General features: G+C 46.6%; 1 protein-coding gene across 9 annotated transcripts in view; it reads right to left on the bottom strand.

Annotated features, from left to right (window-relative positions):
* Positions 1-20,673, bottom strand: part of CUX1 (cut like homeobox 1) — a 271,693-nt gene extending 251,020 nt beyond the window's left edge. For all 9 annotated transcript variants that reach the window (XM_062507263.1, XM_062507262.1, XM_062507264.1 and 6 more), the window contains exon 1: positions 20,578-20,673. In XM_062507263.1, coding sequence (XP_062363247.1) covers positions 20,578-20,640 — 63 coding nt within the window. In that variant the 5' untranslated portion in view covers positions 20,641-20,673. The remainder of the gene's footprint in view (positions 1-20,577) is intronic.
* Positions 20,674-22,248: the final 1,575 nt, after the last annotated feature.

The following is a 22,248-nucleotide window of genomic DNA, read 5'->3' on the forward strand; positions in this document are numbered from 1 at the left end:
CAGGTTCCAAGCGTTTGGAGAAGCGCTCTGCCGTTTTCAACACCGACATGACAAGCTGGCCAGGAGCCACGGGCAGCAAACCCCGCTGGGGAATCATGGGAGGAACAGAGCTCAGGGTGCTGGGACAGACATCCAGCACCCAGCAGGGACAGCCAGCTCTGGTGTCCCCCAGCTGCCGGACACCCCCGGCACGCCGCGCTACCCAGTGTGTGACACCACCACAAATGAGCCCTCCCTCTCCAAACCTCCTCCCTGGAGCCCGCTCCAGGCTGCTAAGTAGGTTGATTTTCAAGTATTTATTATCCAGTCGGATATTCAGCACTCTGGGTGGGAAAGTTGGGGGGTGGGAGGGAGGGAGGGATAAAAATCAGGCTCTGTCATCGCTCCCAAGAGCGACTCTTATACCCACACAGCCAGTTGGCACCAGCCAACCGTATCTCTGAATTTATGCTAATTCTGTCACTCATCATTACCAGTCAGTCACTCCGAAACCAGCTCTCTGGGAAACACCCCAGCTAGGCTCTATCCTTCCTGAGGAAGGATGAAGATAAATTTTAAGAACTATTTTTTTCTTTAATAAGGCTGAAACAGAGCTGAAGTTCTTGAGGCTGGTAGAAAAGGGCTGTTCCCACAAACACGTCACACAAGCACCTGTTTTTTTCAGAGACCATCTTTTCAAAACTACCTGAAACATTTTAACTGTCTACTAGCTAAGGCCACTTTCACCAGACACATTGCTCCCAACCATCTGACTTTTAAAGTCAATTCACCTCAGCTGGCTGTTCCAGGACCATTAATTTGGAGGACTGCACTCTGAGGTCAGCTAGCAGCCCTCCCTCATCCACGTAGGATTTAGGTGTCTTTGTTTTCACAGTGCAGAAGATCATTTCATCAAAGCTCTTACACAGCCACGCTCCATTTTAAATTCATGTTTCCCTTTAATCTACGCATCCCGCCAATGAGCTCCTTCTCCAGAAATGTGTCCCCACTGCATTTTCTGGAAAATGCTGTTTCCCCAACCTCCTACCTGCCCCTACTGCTTGTATTTGCCCAGAGAACAGTTATGCACCACTTGACTCTTGCAAAGTTTATCACCATGCCCAGCCATCATCTCTCTTATCAGCAGGGGTGGGACTGTCCTGCTCCACAGCAGCCACGGAAGGGGCCATGCCTCTTGTGCCCAAGGCAACAGAGTGCCACTGCCTGGTCCCAGAGCTGGAGGTGATGGACCCAGCTAGCAACTCCATCACAAGGGCACTCTTCCGAAATTTCCTTCCTGTTTAGTAACACACAAACTTCTGTATATTAAGAATATGAATGGTATAAAGAGTATTAACTAAAGCACTGATGAAATATACGGGGGAAAGCCTGCAAAACAAACTGTTTACACATAAATAAACTGTGTGACTATTTGGATAAAATGCCTCCATGCACATGGAATAGGAAACATTCAGAGATGCATAAACCTATTTTATGTCTCATCTCAGGAATTATCATCATTCCAGCACCGACAGTGGAACTGAAGCAAACTTAAGAGACATACATGTTGAAATCACCATCAGTACCTCCTACAGCAGTGAAATACTCGTTAAAGATTTGCCATCTAAATACTGATTTGCACTGATCACAATTAACTTGTCAGATGTCTGATGATCCCAGAACAAGGCAATATATCCATAATCATTGATTTCAGTGGTCTGTAAGTTTTGGACTCAAAACACCAAGCACTGGGATGTGTATTATTTAACACTCAGTGGCTATAGAGCAGAACCATGTCATTGTTCAAACTGCTTAATCTGTCTCAGCATTTAAAATTAAAGTTGAAAAGAACCACTAGTGCTTTTAACTGTCCTTAAATTACATTAATTGCGTTGTTAAGCACTTTAACAGCCTTATGAAGGCACCTAAGTAAATCACTGCTCAAAAGTAAGCCTGTACAAGCACCTCCCAACCTCCACACAAAGGACAGGGCTGTTGATGGCTCAGCCTGAAAAATGAGGCTCTCCCATACATGAGAATCAAAGCAGAGGCTACTTTTACCCTTTACCCAGACAATTTCTATGTCAGCATCAACTGCTGGAACACCAATATATCGTGGGCACAGAGAGCACTCAAGTTATGCTGTCATTATTCTCTTTATGCCCTGTCCTGCCAGCAGGCAACTCATGTCATACACCTGTATACAACAGGAAAAAATTCCCAACCTAGAAATTTCCGCTGGCAAGAGATCAACAGGCCTTAAAGAGCACTGAAAACTATCCTACCTTCAGCCAGAACTCATCGATCCCGGCCCGAACTATTGCACAGGGCTGAAACTTCACTGCTCCAAGAGCAAAGATGTCAGTGCCAGGGTCAGCCACAGACTGAACAAAGTCAGTGCTGGTGACCACAAACTTCGGATTTTTAGATTTACAGGCTCTGTCTTTGGGATGTGCTTTCTGTGTCCCATGTAACTGGAGAATGTACAGGTGTGGTGGTCAAACAACCTGACAGAAGTATTCTTGTGCATTATAAATAAGCACACCTGTACTGACATGCAGAACATGGAACTTGCACAAAATAGCAGCCAAATTCTTACAGCAGCGACAGGCACAAGCTGAACCAAATACAGATCAGATTGTTTTAAGAATAGCAATGATATATATATATATATATATATATATCTCACATACATATAATCACACATATATACATATATATATATATATATATAGAGATACTTGATATACCGAGAAGAAACAATGGAATGAAATAAAGCAATTCAAAAGTTTCGAGCCATCTGTATATATCCATGCTGAGTATCAAACCATCTGTATTATATTCTTAGATCAGCTAAAGCAAACCACTGGCACCAGTGCCAAGATTGGCAGCAGAGACGATTTGGACCGCCACCAACGAGAATGAGCTACCATGCCTTTTAGAATAAATTTTGTAGCAAACACCAAAAGGGTTGATCAACACAGATTATCACAGCTACAACAAGCCAACTAGTTTAAAAAACAGCCCTTGCCATCCCACAGTGTTTGATTTTATGCCTGACGATAAACTCTACGCCTAAAAAGGAAATTCAGCTTCTTGCTGTCCCTGTCCCGCAGGGAAATGGCTCAAACCACTCCAGCAGGTTTTGCACAACAGCACCAAGCACCTGCACAAGGTGTCACCAAGCCCATACCCCACATCAGCAGCTGCAGGAGTTCACAGCCATATTCAAGGACATCAAAACCCCACAGGAGTCAGGCAAGAGGTAACTGCACCCCAAACTGAACCCTCAGCAGCCTTTTCTGAGGCACATCCTTGGAAAGTCTCCTGCTCCAGTGTGGGACGAGGCTTCATTTGAGAGACACCAGCAACACCAAGAGAGCCCCACTCATTCCCTTCATCTTCTCCAACCCCAGTCTCCACCATTCTCCAGCACCCCACTTGTCCCAGGAAATTTCATCAATCCTTTGAAGTCTAGACTGAATTTCAAAGGCAAAAATGTCAAAATATCCTTGAGGATGAAGTCGCTGATGTAAAGAACATTGGCTAGCCCCAATAATTTTATTTTCATATTTTAAAAGAGCCCAGAAATAACTATTCACCACCTTTTCCTCTGCTTGAGATTTTGAGAACAACCCGCCTACCAAAGAGTGTAATTCTCTTAGCACTGAGAATTTTGCATGGGTGGAACTCTTTAGCTAAAAGTGATGATAAATAACACCTCCTCAATCCTGCAATCTCCAGAAACAGTTTACAAGAACTAATACATTAGGTTCATTTGCAATGTTAAACTAGAATTTCCCAACCCTCTGATGTCCACCTGAAGGGTGCCAGGGGAGACATCAAGATCAAGGGAGCACAACACCAAGTTCAATTGTCTGAGGATCTTCCTTCCTCTCTACCTGTGCTGTTGTGGGAATATCTAACTCTGTGATAAGTTTCTGTGTGGAGAATTAGCAGATACAACACATTGCCACATCCTGAAAGCTCATCCATCACCCCTCCAACACCCTTACAGGACCCTTGCTCTGCTGGGAAGCACAACTCCAGCCTTAAGCTGAAGATACAACCCTCTAATGACAGATTTTTTTTTTCAGCATTCACACAGCACTTAGGTGTTAAATCAGCAAAATTAAGCAGCATTTTTTTCAATCTTGTGTACAGTTTATGTACAAATGCAGCTAATTGATAAAAAAACCAGTGTACACAGGTTCAAGACCTTGCCTGCATGTTCTTTTTACCTCTAGACCTGCCATACAAAGGCCCACACACACTTCCAAAAATGAAATGGGTCACATATGATTTTTTTTTAAACGTATGCACACGCTCAGTGCAGAGCACTTTCTGAAGAGTCCAATAAAGGTATCAAAGAACAGCAGAATAATATCTTTGCCCCAATAAAATATATTTGCACTTTGAACTATGCATACTGTTTAACTTCATTCGGAATCCTATTATGAGAAACTTATTTTATGAGTCTGCCAAAAAGCCTGGTTACCACAAGCGTAATCACAGTAAGCAATAAAGGCTGACATGGAGGATATTTCTAGGCAATTACAGCAGGTGTTTTAAAGGCATAAAGCTGCAGAGTTATAAATCTATTTAGAGCCACAAACACAGGGAAAATAAAAGGCAACCAGAAGGTTCAAACTCACACAGCAGACAAATATTGTTCCTCTTCCCCTGCAGAATGTAGAGGCTGCAGGAACAAGTCCACAGTGAATTTCAGCAAGTCAGAAGAAAACAATATAAAATGCTGAGGTACAACAATCACTGCAAAATGAATGTAGTGCCTTCAAAGGAGGATGCAGCACACACACACATATATATATACACACATACATACATACACACACATATATATATACACACATACATACACACATATATATGTGTATACATATATATATAAAAGATACAAAGCTCCAAAAACTCTTATCACTTAAGGACTGCTAGATCACTTTTAGAATGTTTCTTTTCAAGTTAGTTAAGCAGGGTTGCATGTAATGTTGTCTGTTGCATGAAGAAGTTTGCAAAGACAGTCTAATGGGGGGTGTCTACAAGAAGTAAAAGTTGTAGATGTGACAAGTCCTATTCAGACCTTACAAAAAGTTGTACATGAGCCATATCTGCAATGCAGAATTGGTGGAGGGAACTCAGGGAGAGCTGACTTGCCAACACAACACGTAACTTTACAGAATGATTGCTGGTTATCGAAGTTGCACAAGCCAAGAGACAACACCAGCTATAAATATGACTACCAGCTATTCCACACAACCCCAAGCGTCCTGCCAAGCCCTCCTTCATGTTCTCTCTCACACAGACAAAGGCCTCAAAGCCATGGGACATCTGCCAGGGAAACAAATGAAGTTAAAAAACCAGAAGAACATGAACATGTACTAACCTAAACTTGTGTGTTCTTTCTTCCCAATTCCTCCCCCAACACCTCCCCCTACAAAGACGATGTCTCAGTTTACTGTATTCTTTTCCTTCTCCCAACCTGTCTTAACTCTTGGACCAATGTTTTAAAGTTTCCCTACCTTTGAAAAAATAATGTTCAGTTCTTAAATGTTTTGCCAGATCTGGACCACACCCTGCCCTCTCCCAAAATCTTGGTTGTTTGTCTCCTATTGCACATAATCAATTATAGCCCTTTCAGGTTTGTATTTTGCATGGTGGGAGCTGATCCAGAAAGGAGATTGTGCTTGTGTGAGCTTGTGTGTTTACACAAACACACACACGTACACACACCTTGACAGAACTGTTTTGTCTCCACAGAACTTCAGGGGATTTTCCTGAAACTGAGTTTTTCACTTGTAAGCAGATAAGCACTTGACAGAAAAAAAGTAGCTGAAAATTTGACTCTTACCAGGTCACGCAAATCACTTAAAAAAAGGAAAGAGCAGAACCCCCACCATTCTATCACCACGAGAACTGGGAATCAATCATAAGCAATAACTACAGAAAAATGCACAGAGACACCCAGCAGACCTCTCCAGTTCCACTGTGCATTTCACTCTGCCCGTTGTTCTTCCCGGATTCAGTGTCAGACACCAACTCCGATGTTTGACAAAAAAGGGATGCGGCAGATTGCCCACCAGCCGCAGCGTGTGCTGCCAAGTGAGAAATACAAGCTTGGAAACAGGCTCGAGATTCCAGCCAGGACAGCAAGGCTCAGAGCATCACACAGTGACATAACTGAGCGTGCTGGGGAGAGGCTGGAGGGGACGTGGGAAGTTATTGCATGAAATAACTCTGCAGTGCATGCAAAGGAGCTGTTTTCAGTACCCAGCAAGACAACTTCATTTAGGATTGCCAAGAAGTAACTGCGGCTTTCTTTTTTCTGATTTTTCTTTTTAAATTAAGCCAAACAGCTGAATCCCTTTACTGCTGAAATGTGAATTTTCCAACTTAACTTCCCTGTGGATGTTCTGTACCTAAATTTTCTTTATTAGCTACGGTGAAGTGACAATCAGCTTTCAGAGCACTTGGCAGAACAAGGATCACCCTGGGTCTAGTTCACGACTTTGGGCTCCTACAACATTGGAAAAGAAAGTTTACATCCTAGAAAAGACAAGAATCATCTTGTTAATTTGTTTGGTACAACAGTGTGAACAGCACATGTAGACAAATACTCAATTTGTCTTCAGACAGTTTTTAGAAGACAGACATTTTATCAGCGGATCTGTTAACACTTTCCTTCAGAAAATATGTTTCGCCTGCCAGCAAACAAACAACAAAATAATGTGTCATATCTGTAAAACAAGGGAGAGAAATAATCAAGATTAGCTTCAAAGTGTTGCAATAAAACAACAATAATCAAAGGCTGGAACCTGGAACTCATGTTCCAGCCCTGTGCTCGCTATCTCACATTTGCTCTTTTCCTCTGCAGTACCTGTGGCATTATCACGGTGGCATTACACGGTGATTCTCTCCAGTTCTGCTATTTAACAAAAACCAAGGGAACGTGATGCTCATGAACCCAGCGTGCCGTGGGCTGGAAGCCACTGCAGGAATCCAAGGCACCTCACACAGGCTCTGCTACACCCAGATGATCCCAAAAGGCAAATCAGCTCCACGCTGGGAAAGGCACCTGGAGTGGTGCTGCTTGTTCCAACCCTTCTCAAGTTAAGAACCACTGCAAGTGAGTGACTTATCCACTACCCCAAACTACAGGAAAAGAACTGCAAAATGCTGTTATCTTCCTGTTTAACTTGACATAATAACTGCTAAGTAAGTTCTCTATTTTGAATTCAGGGGGACAGAAGGAACTTTAACCAGCAAACACTACATGGAAGCACTTTTGAGTGAGGCGTCCGAGATCCTGAAAATATTCTTAGTAAGCTCCGTAAATTGTAGTTCTAATTAAGGATTAAATTTGGAGACTAAACACCTCTTTATTTGAGGGCATGGAGGCTTAAATCTTTTTGTATTAATGCTGAGCTATATCATCTGATATTTTTGCTATGACCAACCTATAAAACCTGTCAGCTTCACTCAGTTTACACAGGGCTTTAATTATGTTTAACTAGAATCTGAATGATCTAATTACTTAACATCTTACAGCACAAACTACTGTGGACATCTGGTTGAGCAACTGGCAAAGGAGTCGGGGAAATAAAACCACTGTTGTGTACCCTGCTCAGGACCCCTGCAAACAGCTCTCCCTCCAGACAGCTTCCTTCTTCCATCCCACCTGAAATTTCTGCTGCCTGAAAACAGCTCTGTGAGAACAAGTCATCCACCAGCTCAAAGAAAATAGGTGAAGAAAAACTCTTAGTGCCATCAGCAGGGTGGTGGGACTTTGAAGGAAGTTTTTCATTTTGCTTTGTTCATCACAGGGTGAAATTCCAGATCGTGCTCTTGGCCTCTCTGGGGCTCCTTGTCCCATCACTGTTCAGGAATTGAGACATGGAGGACCACCCCAATCACAAGAACACTAAAACTGGTGTCTGCTCAACCACACCAGTGCCAGCAGGAAGCTCTCACACCTGCCAGCCTTGAAGATTTTGAAGTTTTTAACCTTTAAGGAAGCAGATCTAGTAAAACAAGGGAAAACTCCACTGGGGGAACTATGAAGTCACACAGAGAGCCCTGAGGTTAAACTGGGAATAAGCAGCAATATGAGCTGAGGATCCTTTTGGCCACGAACGCTTAAATGGTTTCCATAATGTCAGCCTTGGTCAGAGTCTTTCCCTTGGCCTGGCTCCCTGCCAGGGTGATATCACACTCCATACCTGAGGACAGTTCAAAGAAAAGGGTGCCCAAAACACAGGAAGCTGCTGTCATGACCCATATTGAGCAGACAAGCTCCCACTTTAATCTCTTCACCTTGAAACCGCAGTGTGTTCACCCAAACATATTAACCTGACGTGGTCAAAGAAGAAATAAAACCTGAAAGTTCTGGTTTAAAACCCATATAAGGCTGCTGTTTTCTGTCTTTTCCTTAATGAACAGATGGAAACCAGCAATAACCATCTGGGTAAAGCAGCAATAGCTGTAAAGCACAATAATTCCACAAATACACACTAACAAGGTCACTTAAGCGTTTCTCTAATTGTCTCTTGCCCGTGACCTTTTTCAAAGATCTGAGATGAAAAATCAAAACCAAAACAACTTACGAAACATTCTTTGGCATCTCTGACAGCGTCACAATTTGATTCTGTATCCTAGGGAAATTCCAGCTGGGGAACAACATTGTGCCTCCCCAGATTTCCCCCTGCTTCCCCTCCGACCTCCCAGGAAGAACATCCAGCTTTCCATGCTCCACGACAAAATCGATTATCCCTGAACGAGCAGTAAAACTAAACCATTCCTGTACGTGCAATGCAGCAAATGTTTTGGAATCCTTCAAGATCAAAGCCACTCTATTAATAAACTTATATTTTTATATTCCTTGCAGCTGAAAAATCCAATTAAAACACTACAGTGACCTTTTACCAGAGAACGACTGTCACAGTGAGGACAGGATCAGAAGACACCCGAAGAAGGGTTCCAGCAAAAATGGGATAGACAGGGAAGAGACTCTTGCAGTTGTTTTACTTCAGTCACTGGGGTGGAAAAAGGGTGGCCTAATTCAATAGGAAGATCTGAGAGGCTTTTATTAGGTCTCCCAAGTAGTGTAACTGACAGTTAAACAAACAAAGTGTCAGGCCCTAAGTCAGCATTTAGAAAGTAAATTTATAATGAAGAGCTGACAATCAAGACACCTTACAAAGGGGCTGCTGCCAACCAACAACTTTTTAAAAAACAAATAATAAAAAGGTAACTAGATACTGAACGAATGTTTCGTACCACTGAAATTAACTTCACAACTGGTTGGTAAAATGATTGCAGCAAATAAATAGGGCACAAAACACTATGAAGTGTGACTGCAGTTTGCCACGACATCCCTGGAAGCCAGGCAAGAGCTCTGGATCCCAGCCCAGCAGCAGTGGCTCTGCTCTCCCACACCAGCCATTCATTCCCACTGGCTCTCCGGCTCCCATCTCATCCTCCGCATGCACAAAACCAAAGTGCCCCCAAAAAATGAAAACTATCACACAGAGCCGTCATCTCCTGCTATCGGGACCTTTCACAGTGGCAGAAGAAAGCCTCTAACCCCAAATCCTGCCATCACCTTTCACCAGCGAGGATCCTGCCAGGTATCAGGAGGGCAAAGCCAGGACCTGGAGACACAACAACCTTTGGCACACAGGCAGCAGCCGAGCACAGAAAGCACCTTTCCAACCCCAGCAGACTGCTGGATGGCCAAACAGACAGTGCTGCAGTCCCAAAGCAACTTTTTGCCCTTGCAGCCAAGTTAATTTTTAAGAAGATGGCACTTACAACAGCTCTGGGGCACAGTGACCACTTTCTAAGATCCTGAAATCAATCTGAACTATTAAATTCTTCTTCTAATCCTAGTTAAAGTAGGTTTTCACAGTTCCAATTTTAGACTTCAAGTTCTATTTACAGGGCAGAAAATCCCAGATAGTGACACTAATCAAGTTTTACTTAGCTTGGCATATTAAAGAACTAACTATTCTCAGGATATGCCAGAACATCTCAGATGTTAACAGATTTTAATTTATCATCTAAACCAAGCTGATCACAGCACAGTGTGTGTGATGTTTTAATCATTTGTGCTGTATTTAACACATCACTCCAAGAAAAAAATCCCACACAGTTCTGGTCTCACTAGCTGATGGCCTGGAGCACAGCAAAGGCCTCACAAAGAGAAATAATGTGTATCACAATTTGTACAGAAGAACTCGGCTTTTACAATAAAACTTTTCAGCCGTGGGACTGACCAAAACTCTGCCTGCACTTAAAAGAAAATGTGAAACCACCTCCTCCTCATGAGCATGCAAATAGAAAACCAAGTTTTGGACATAAAACTGAGAACATGGCTTAGGAAAACAGTTTAATTTTATTCAAATCCTGACCTAAACTAGGGAATTAATCCCCAGACCTGCAGGGGCAAAGGACTGTCAGTAACACAGATGGCACCCAGAGTCTCATAGGATCAGGAAAGTACAAAATAAAGTTCTTACAAAGTACAGAATAAATTCTTACAGAACAATTCTTCCCTCCTTACTGTCTGCTTCATCCTGGGAAGCAAGAGCACAGCACACCCTGAGCTCACCCCTACATGGCCACAAGTATCCACTCACTTTTGGAAGGAATGGAAAAGAGATATTCTGAGTTTCAATTGGGAGTATAAAGCACATTTCCCTAAGAAAACAGACAAATGTGAACAGAGGCAGAGAGATGAGCTGACGACACAATATTAGCAAGCTGCCCTTTTCCAGCATCCCAAGAATTTCTAAAGCAACACTCCATGCCAAAGAAAATGTGCAGAAACCTATAAGCAAAAGAAAACTGGAGCTCCTGAAAGAGGCAGGGCAGTGCTGGAAGAAGGGAAGGGAGGAGAAACCAGTGCACTCAGCTGTATTTTTTAAATTCACGAAACACTTGCACTCACCTAAAAAATACTAAGGTTACAATTGTGTAAACAACTCAGCACAGAAGTCTTTCCACAAAAAAACAACTGCAAGATACTGGCTCCTTGTTTTTAAATGTTTAGTATTATCCCATCCCCACAATTAATATTAGAAAAGCAACTATGCTCATACCAGACATACCAAACCAGAGTTCTATCAATATTAACACACACAGATCTGCAACAGAAAAACAGATATGTAGTTCACTGACAAAATTAACATGCTTGTGTTTCAGATCCCAGACAAAGGGTACTTTTTATTTATGGATGAAAATGAAGCAAACATCTTTAAGTGACAACATGACACAAATTTGCTTTGACATGAACATGCAATAAAATGTGTAAACACCCAATAAAAATAAAATTAAAAATAATTACAGACAAGACACAAGTATAAATTTTATTGAGCTACTGTGACAACACTTGTGTATCACATCAATGAAATAACAAGAAAATGAATGGGTTAGAAACATGAGATAAAGGCAAAGATGAGAGGACTTAGGACCTGGCCCTGGACTAGGATGGAGAGATTCATCTTTGCTCACAACCCTGGGCTGGGCTAGAAGGGGCAGCTCCTTCAGCCAAGCTCAGCCAGAAACTCTGACTACACACGTGCTAAAAATTCAGCAGATGCAGCAATGCTCACTAGGTGCTGTGCTAAACAGGGATGAAGTTTATCCACCTTTGCCAAGCTCAGGGAGCTGGGAGCACAGCCCTGCAGCCCCAGAGCGGGGCAGGACACGAGCAGGACATGGATATTCCTGGCAGCACAAGCAGCACTGAAAAAGCAAACCTCCAACCCCCCTGGCAGCCCAAGCAGGCTGCTGACACACTACAAAGCCTGGGCAATTTGGAAAAAAAAAGAGAAAAGTTGATGTAAGAAAGTTTCAAGCTGCCCCATGCTATGTCTTTGTTGAATAATGAATTTCAGCCTTCAAGTACAGGTCCAGCACTTCATCTAAGAACTTCTATGCACATCTCCTCTCTCCCCTCTCTTTGGCCGTACAGGGGGCTCAAAGGCTCCCAGTTACTGTCCTTAAAACCACCAGACTGTGGCTGGGGATAGAAGATCTTCCTTGCCCCTGGCTGGCAGAGCCTGGCCCATCCTGCTGGAACAGGGAGCTGTTTCAAACCTTGGGCTGAAGCTTGAAATGATGCAACCACAAACTGCTGAATTTTTAATTCAACATTCATATCGCTGGCTGCCTATAATGTAAATTTTAAACAGCCTTCAACATACTGAGAAATCTGAAGGGAAACTTGATAAATTGTACATTTCACCAAATAACAGGGAGGTATGTTTTAAAGTAGGAGTGTGTCTATGAATGAGTAACTCTAGCTTATAACTTTATAACCAAGGGCAAGAAACATTTTTTCCAGTGATTTAGTACCAATCATTCTCAATATTCTTTTAGGACAACTAACAACTCAGTTCTTTTTTCACATTCCTTTTTGGAGAAATTGTTCTCAGCAACAGCCTGAAAATCACCTAAAAATCAGCAAGTTCTTGGAGTGAACCATTTAAAATACTGAGAACAAAGGCGCAGAAAATGTAACTAACCACTGAGTCTTGTTTATCCACAAGAGAGAATTAAGTAGCAGCAAAACCCAACAGTAACTGCTAACTCACAATCTTGTATCTCAAAGAGGGCTGGGAGCTTTATCAGCGTTTCCCAGATGGAGAAGCAAACCTGTGGAGGCAAGGGACATGTTCAGGGGCTAGAGCCAGGAATGGGGATGGGGCAGCTCCTGACAGTGAGATTGCAATTCCCAACTCACTTGAGAGTCACTGCCACCTTCTGACTGTGCTCCCACTGGATCTGAAGCAGTTCATGGCTCTGGGTGTCAGCACCAGTGAGTGTTCACATACAGACATTTTTGATGGGCTGATACATTCCAGTTCAGCGCACCCTTGGTAAGAGAAGTCTTTTGTTTTCTTCAGAATATTGGTTCAGCAACACCATGAAACCACAAACACCTAGCAGAGATACCAGCAAGAGCAGAAAGAACAAGATTTAACCCATCAAATTTTCACTGCATCTCATCATCTGCAACACTCCCTTTTGGCTTTGCAGTTTTGTTTCTACAGGAAAAATTCAGGGCATTTCCACTTGAAACATACAGGCTTTTGCCATCCAAGATATACATAGTCTGAGTTTTCATTTTTAAGAAAAAGGGGGGGGGGGAGTCAGAAGCTATGAAATTCCTTGGGGTTTTTGCCCCCTCCTTTATTTTTCAGTGAGAACAATGAGACTGCTTCTCCTGTTCATAATACCTGAAAATACCACGAAGGTGGACAGAAAATTACCAGGAAGCACAAACCCTGACTCTCACAGGGCAACACTAAAAACCTGCCAGTGCACTCTGAAGTCACACCATCACTTCAGTATCTCATGGACAAGTTTTCCCAGGATGTTCCCACAAGCACAGCCCAGAGGCAAACCCCAGGTGATTCTTTCATAAGGTGAGCAAGTGCAGGTGAGGTGGATTTAGTGGCAACACTACAGCCAGGCATGTGTTAGGAGACCCACCACAGTGCCCTGTGCACTGCCCAGTACTTGTATAAAGGCTAAAATAAGCTCTCTTCTCCCAGCTGTACTGCAAGAAGTTTTGTTTCCAAGTCCTGCGTTTATGGCCACTCCTTACCTCCTTCCTTTCTTCACCACTTCCCTCTATCCCCTCCACTCCTTTAAGCAGTGTCACTTCCCCCACACCACTTGTTTATTATTTTTACTTCCCTCTAACATTGCTGCTCTCAGCTTGTCACACGTGAGCCACAGACAGAAGCCAACATTTCTCAGCAAGGAAAGACCTCTGCAATGTGTCAGAACTGATCCTGCACACACCCTCCCCAAGCCCATAAAAACAATCCCACGGTGATGTGATGGTCCAGTGCTGCTGCTCTATCCCACCTCCACAGCTCGAGGGATGGGATAAAATGTTTGCAGGAATCAGGCCAGGGTTTGGTCTCACCTGAATACCCATGTGCAGTGCACACCTGGGCTCACCTATACAAAACCACTGGATTTCAGCAAGAGGAATGGTCACTTTCCTGTGGCATTTGTGCAGCCATTTACCCATATTTCAGCCTAAATTTTCGTATCATTCACAGAAAGCTTGTGCTGGCACTCCAGATGCTGCAGTCTCCAGGCTTGCTCATTCACTAAGGTACATTTCCACACAAAAGAGCAGAACCACAGGATCTGTTCAGCTCTGATGTATGAACTCCTCTGAAAAGCCTCCGAGACAGCCATGGCCTACATCCGTACGTGCCTCAAAGTGCTCACAACCAGAGACACAAAGATGTGGGGGAATTCAAAGCATCTAAACACAGCAGCTTGAAATACTTCTGTGCATCTGCTTTTGAGCCTTTCAAAAATGAGTAATCGTCACCTCTGTCTTCCCAGAGCAGATTACAGGGGTCCATGAGCAGGATGAGCACCACCCCAGCTGCCCTCCCTGCTCCCCAGGAAAGGTAGCACAGTTCCAGCCCAGCCCCCAGAAACTTCTTTATTACCCCAACTGCTGACAAAGGAATCTAATTATTGCAAGGCAAGGGGGCAAGTGAATTGCCAGGGAGGCAAAAAGCTGTTAGACATGAGTGCAACAGGCTCCAGCTTCAAACCCCTGCCTGCTGCAACACACACACGGGAGCTGTCGGGCACCTCCATACCAAAAATTACCTTTATTTAGGGTAAATGTTTAACTCTGCTAAGTCTCAGGAGAGACCAAATAACAGTGCAGTAAGAACTGCAGTGTCTTGCTAGAGACAGAACAGAAGCACATCCACGGCACAGTGGTGGATCTACTGCAAATTCCTTACTCCTAGTGCTTTCCTGGAAATCTGAGTACTGTTGGACAGCAGTGGAGACTTTTGTTATATCCAACAACCTACACCCAACTGTGTTTAATCTTTTATAAAAACTTAACATCCAACAATCTGTCTGCATTCCACATTCTTCTCAATCCAACCAGTGCAACAGCCTGTATTTTCTTCATTAAAACTGCCAATAAAGGCAGAAATCACTGATTTTCCTTGTCAAACCAGAGACAACAAAAACAAGCTGAGAACATATGTCACAAGTGAGGATTTATCTTATGCTCACTAATTTAAGGACACTGTTTCTAACTGTGAGGTCCAAGTTTCTCCCATCTTTCCTGGTACATTCAACTCCACATGTGAGCACTCCAGTACAAGTCTCTTCACCCAACATTCCTTGTCTTCTGCAAACAATCCCATTCCAGCTTTCCCCCTCTCATCTTCACATCTTTCTCCTCACTCCCCCATTCCAGCATAGTGGATTATTGTCACTATATTCCCAATTCAGAAAACACTGTATTTTCAAGGCCTTCTCACAAAGGATATGGGAAAGAACCAAGCACATGTGCAGGAAAAACCTGGATACACAAGATGGGAACTTACCAGCCTGCTTTCACAGAAAAACTACAAACCAGTGCCCACTGCCTGCTTGGTGCCTTAAAAAATACCAGTCATCCACATACGTGTCTGTTCTCTACCCAATAAATAAACTGCCTTTATTCTCAGCCTCAGTGTGATCAAACTGAAACTCTGGATTATGCATTTTTCTACATCCACTTTTTGCATAACAAATCAGCTGGCAAATAAAGAATAACTGTTCACTGGAATTTCAGACTGTGTGTAGTTTCTTCTCTAGCAAATGTTTCACCCATTACTTATTTGGTATTGTTAGACACAGCCAACCAGGGTGATTTTTTTATTTTTTTCCCCAGAAAACTCCCAACCATTACCATATCCCAAATCCTCCCTACTGCACTTCTCAATACATCATCCAATTAACCACAAACTTGGCATTAGAGCAGAGTGACCAAAGCACACACTGACTCTGCCACATTTCTGATGGGCATAATTTCATTGCGGGGAAGATAACAAGGGATAGAAAAGCTCTCAGAGATTTATTCCCTAGGAACAGGACTCAAGGAATCCTATGAAAGACAAGTTCCTGTGCCAGAAGTACATCAAGAGCCTTTCCTTCTGGTAGGTCACGTGTGGTGGGTGTTCAGGGACATCACCCTGACCATCACAAGCTGCCAAAGCTTTCCAGCTGCAGGGGAGCAGTGATTGCTTTGCCATCCCTCCCTCCTCTGCACTGCCTCTTCAAGCAGGAACACCCAGCTGCTTTCACCACACCTCACCTCTCTGAGCAGGTGAGGAGAGCAGAAATACGGGTACAGCAGCTGGAGACTCTTTTCCACATGCACATTCAGCTACCACTATAAATAGAAAACCACTGACTACTTTTAGGACAGAAACAATTCTACAGTGACCTGCACAGATACACAAAATTAAACATTCAGACCTGATCACTAATTCCACTTCTGATGAAGCATACCAACTCCTTCAGAGATCAGCTTGTGCTCTGGTACCATCAGACCCAACTAAAAAATGCCAACAACTCCCCCTGTTCCCCATTCAGTAACAGAAGTACTACAGTATTTTAAAGCTATTCATTACAACTTGGTTTTTCCAGATTTTGTTACAGATTTCATAAGATAAATGGTTTACCTTAAACAATTAATCACAGCCTGCACAGAACTAATACTCCATCCTTACTTTAATCATACATGATGCAATATCAGGATGAGATTTTAAAAAACAAAGACAACAGCAAGATTTGTCTTTAGATTTTCACTCCCCAGCTTGATAGTAACGAGTTCTGCCATCCTGCTCAAAAGCAGTAAGAAACTGTATTTTTTACTAGAATGTGAGCCTGTCCTAAAAAGCTAGAATGACATTTTGAGAACTTGTGTTTATTGTCAAAATAACTACAGATAGTTTAAGTTTTCAAAGGGTATTAACTTCTTCCATTTGTCCTCAGATCCAGCTCAGAGCTGTGGCTCTAGCTAGACTTAGTCCTGCTGGTCAGAGAGACCAGCTGCCTCCTCTGATATTGATATATACACACATATTCAGAAATACTAAGCAAGCTGTCAAGGTGAGCTGCATGCTGTGCCCACAGGAACACGACACTCCTTTTCCTCTTCTCCAGCAAAAGGTTGTTTTTAGAGTGAAGGTGATGGTGATACCAAAAACTACAAACAAGCCAGGACCACAGAACAGCAGGTTACCTTCACACTGCTGAACTGATTCCAGTCACACAGCTGCTTCCAAACGGGATGTGCAGCTTTAACTCGAGGGCAGCAGCATTTCTCCAGTGATTTTATCTGCATTTACTGCCATAATACTCACTGTTTGCAAGGGTCTGTTTCCCCTGAGCACTGCAACTCCCTCCCCCATCAAACGTGGGGCCATCTACCACCACATGGCAAACTGAAGCAAGCAATGCCATGCCCATTCCACAGTTTCTTTAGGAATCATGCCAGCCTTTACTATAGGAAAGGGTTAATGCTCAGCTGCGTGCAGGTGCTGTCTCCAGTGAAGAGCCCTGTTTGATACCTGTAGGAAGCTGCCATTTTTGCATCTCGCATTCCATTTGTGAACAGACCTTTTTGTTCTTTAATCCAAGTTCTGAATTATTTAACCCAGTCTCCAACACTTGAAACATCTTTCCCTATAAACAAGGGGTTATTTAGCGAAAGGAAATAAATAATTTAAAAAGTCAGACCCTAAAGTGTTCCTGGCTCGGTTTTTAATTAATATTGATACAATCTGGAGAAACCTGCTGCTTAATATTACAAGGCAGGTCGAAGCTCATCAACAGTTAAACACCTCCTTCTAACAGAGGGTGGAAGAGGAAGTTGGGAGCAGCTGGGTACGGGGCGCTCGCTGCCAGCGAACCTGGACTGCCCAGTCCCAGCTCCTCACAACTTTCTCATGCACAGAGAGCTTCAAAGCCCTCACAACCTGAGCAACACGAGCTGGAGCTCACAGGGCTCAGGTGGAATTGTGTTAAGCACAAATCCTCCAGGCTTCCGTGCTGGAACAGAGCGTACACGGAAGTATTTTTATTTTCTACGATTCCATGCTCAATATACGTCAGTGCAAGTGAAGGACGGGGACGGAGGGAGGCATGGACAGCTCTGTGGCACTGAACTTCATCCCCAGGAAGGATAGTTTTTATAGCACGTTGCTTCATCTGCAAGCGGGAGTAAATATTGCACTACCTCTTGGTGCAGATGGGTGGGTTAAAAAAAAAATAATAAAAAGCTAATTTGAAACAAATTAACTATTCTGCATAGGGAGGAAGGTGCTCCCTCCCTCCCCGGTCACTCTGCAGACAGAGAGTACCCAAAGTTAACAAACTCCATGCTGCTCACAGGCTGCCTGGTGAACCTGCCGACAGGTGAACAGCCTCAATCCACAGCGCGGATAAATCACCACCAGTCCTCAAAAGCAGATAATGAATATTGTTCAAACAACTCTAAGCTGGCGTTACCAGAATGCTTCAAAGGAGAAGCTACAAGCTGTTCAAGTCAGACTGTCACATTTAGTCTGCAAAAACGAGATTAAGGTTTGTACAGCGATACTCCACAACAGGTTTTACAGTATGCACAGAAATTAAATTATGATAAAAGTGAGCTATTTTTTACTAAAAACAGAATGGAACAATCTATCAAAATGCCATTTGGTTGCGTTCATTATGTTTTAGAATTTCATTTACATGATAGATACTTTAGCATAATATGTTTTAATCAATAGGCATTTCTGAAGGCTTTATTTTTATAGGCATCATTTAGACTTGTTCACCGTTAAATGTAACGCCACGGCAGCGACGTTCGGAGCGTTTATTTTCCTATCCTAAGCAAGTACAGCCACACGTACACAGATGCAAAAGCAAAAGTCCACAATTAGAGATGTCAGACCTTGTTTAACTACATCTTAATTTAATCCGTTTTATTTTATACAATTCTACATCTGGATCTCATTTTCTGTATTCCTGTAGGTATTCCGGGTCACTATTAAGAACCCTTTCAAGTTAGCAAAGTTCAGCCAAGTCTACCTTAATCCAAAACCTTAAAAAGAAACAATAAAACGCGAGAGGGGGTGGAAGACGACAGAGAAACCTAAACCAAAACGCTACTTTTACCCCACCTCCTAATGCACCTGAAAGTCGGAAGGGACCAGCCTCCCAGCACAGATCCCGCGCAGCACTTCCCCTTTCGGGGGCTGCCGGGGTGGGAGTTTCAGCATTGCTCCCGCACGCCCGGCCGAGGGGAAGGGAGGGCGGCAGGACCCGGGTCCCGCTGCCGACCCCCGCCGGCATCCCCTCACCTGCAGCGGGAGTGCGGCTCTGCCCAGCATCAGCGCACCATCCTCCGCCTGCCGCAGCCTCCGGCCCGCTCCAACGCCGCCTCCGCGGGGGCCAGAGTGGGCAGCCGCCGGCTTTCGAGCCAATTTATTTAAACGGGAGGCAGCGGCGGGTTTGGAGAGGCAGGGCAGCGCCTTCCTGCGCCAATCAACTGGGAGACACGCGTGTTGCAATCCCATTCACGGCGGGAGCAGCGCCGATACAGCGTCTGACAACCCCCCCCGGCCCGCCCCGGCCTTATCTGTAGCCCGGCAACTCAATTAAACCCCGGGGCCGCAGTTCCCCCGGGGCCGCTCCCCCGGGACAGGGGGAGGGAGGCCGGCCTGCGAGGACTTTCCCTCGCAGGAAACGGCACTTCTGGGCTCTCCCGAGCCAGCACAGCAAAGCATCAATATTCCGCTCGTCTGTCAGATCCTGGACAGCAGGAGAGGCTGGAGAGCCCGTGAATTATGTAACGTGCCCTCCCGCCGCCGCGGGGAAGATACGCCGCGATGCTCCCCCGCCGGCCGCGACGCCCCCGCGCCCGGCGCCGCCGCTGCCCTCCCGAGCCCCCCTCTCCGCGCACCGGGCGCTCGCCCCTTCCCACCCCGCGGGACCCTCCGCCGCTCGCTCCCTCCCTCTCTCCCTCCCTCCCTTGCCGGCGGGTCCCTCCGCGTCCCCTCCCGTCGCGGCCCGGCGCGGTGCCCTCGGCGGTCGCAGGGCGGCGGCCGGAGCCCCGCGCCCGGCGGAGCGGAGAGAAGCGGAGCGGAGCGGAGCGAGGGCCGGCACCCCGCGGCGGCGGCGGGGAGCGCCCGGCCGGCACCACAGCGCCCCCAGCCCCCGCCGCTCCGCGCCTGCACCGCCAGCCCGCCCGGCGCCCCCACACAAAGTCCCAGCACTCGGTAAACTTTCCCCGGCTCCCGGCGGAGGAAAAGCGGCGGGGACGCGGCGGCGGGAAGCGGGCAGGCGGCGGGGAGGGAAAGGGAGGAGGCGGGCGGGGGACGAGCGGCGGCCGCCGGGAGTCCCGCCGCGCCCGCCGCCCCGCACGGCCCCGCCGCCGGGGGGGAGCGCGGAGCGGGGAAAGAGCAGCCCGGGACGGAGCGGGAGAAGCGGCGGCAGCCCCGGCAGCGGCGGCTCCGGCGCCATCTTGGGCTGATCGATGAATTGAACAAAGAGGATCAATTTCCGATGGGGCCGGTGATCGATGGCGGGGGGGGCGGAGGGAGCGGAGCGCCGCGGCCGGGCGGAGCGGGGGGTTCCCTTTAGGCGGCGCGGGCCGGCAGCGGGAGGAGGAGGGGGAGGCCGGGCCCGAGGGAAGGCGGAGAAGGGAGGGAGGGGGGGTCCGGCGGCGCGGCCCGGCCGGTGCGGCGAGCGGGGGAGCCTGACCTGCAGCTGCTGTAAATCAAAGCGCTTCCAATATTGAAACATCGATCCCACATTGGCCGCCATCTTGAGACATATTGAGACAGAGTGAGCGGCTGATAGAGAGAGAGAGGGGCTGGAGTTCAGGAGCCGGGAGGGAGGGGGAGGGAGGGAGGGAGGGAGAGAGGGAGGGAGGGAGGGAGCCGGGCGGGAGGGGGGAGGAGGGGCGGGGGGGCAAGGGGGAGGGAGCCGGGCGGGGAGCGCCCAAATCCCGGCCTGGAGCCCGCCCGGAACACGGACTCAGCCCGCGCGCTGGCGGGCGGGGGGGAGGGGGGGGGGGTAGGGGCGCCGCGCCCGCGCGCGCTCACGGAGACCCCGCAACCCCGGGGACGCGGGAACGCGCACCGGGAGGGGACACGGGACACGCGGGGGACAGGCGGGGACAGGCGGGGACAGGCGGGATGCGGGGCGGGGGACGCGGGGACAGGCGGGGACAGGCGGGGCGGGGGACGCGGGGACAGGCGGGATGCGGACGCGGCCGGGCGCGGCGCGGGGATGCGGGGCGGTGCGGGACGAGTGCGGAGCCCCCCGCGGGCGCGGCGCGGGTTCGTGGCAGCGCATCGCCCGGCAAACGGTGCCCGGGAGCGGGGGGGAGACGCGGGGCTAAAATTAGCCAAGCGCAGAGAGTTTAGGGGAAACAACAATGAAAAAGTGCATCGAGGGCAGCGGGTTCCCGGTGTCCGGGGCGGTCCGGGAGCGCCTGGAACGGGATTTCTTCAGCGCGGACAGGCGCTCCCTGCCAGGGCCGGTGCCGCCGGCCGCTGCCGAGGGGAGACGGATCGCACGGAGGTTGGAAAATCAGATCCCAGCCCCGCGCAGGATATCCATAGAAACGGAGATTAAAAGGATGAAATAACTTATTTTGTTCTAAACAAAAATGTTGCTATAAATACGAACGTTTTCCTTGTTCTCTTCCTGAAAAGCGACGAACATTTTAGCAGGCTCATCTCCTAAGAAAACAAACCAGCCTGCAGATACCTTGCCCCCCTCGAAAGCATTCCCTGTTTTTACTGGGAGATGGGCAAACCCTACGGTCTGTACCTCTCCCCTGTGGAATCAATAAGCTGCACGGTATTTTTCCAAATACAGCTACTTTCACTGTTTTGCACTTTATCTGTAAAAGGAAAGTATCTCTTCCTTCCCCCCCCCCCCCCCCCCCCCACCCAAGTGAGCGATTGTAGATTTTTTCTCAAATTGTATTTGATCACTGAGTGAATTTAGTGCTCGCTCAAGTCCGTGTGGGCTGACTGCTTGGAAATGGCTCTGCCTGTCTTTGGAGAAGTTAGGGCAGAGACAGCGGCAGAGCAATTGCCACAGATTATTTCCCAATCTGCTGCCGGCCTCCTTTGCAAGAGCACCATCATTTCAGCCTCCATTTCCACTTTTTGCTGAGGCTGCTGCTTACAAAGATACTAATTGCGATGGCGGGTTTTATGTTAATGGGTTCCACGTAATGATCAGCCCGACGACTCCAGACCTTCAGATTGTTGGTTGCCTATGCTGGGAATAAAACCAATGGCATTTGGTTATGAAAATGTCAGACCTCTACGTGGTGATCTAAACTGGGGGCCTGATGAGAGCAAAACCCAAGAGCCTCCAGCCGTGGGGCTGGACCCAAGGATGCCCTTGGAGAAG

Source organism: Cinclus cinclus, chromosome 22, assembly GCF_963662255.1.
Source record: "Cinclus cinclus chromosome 22, bCinCin1.1, whole genome shotgun sequence".
Lineage (NCBI taxonomy): Eukaryota > Metazoa > Chordata > Aves > Passeriformes > Cinclidae > Cinclus > Cinclus cinclus.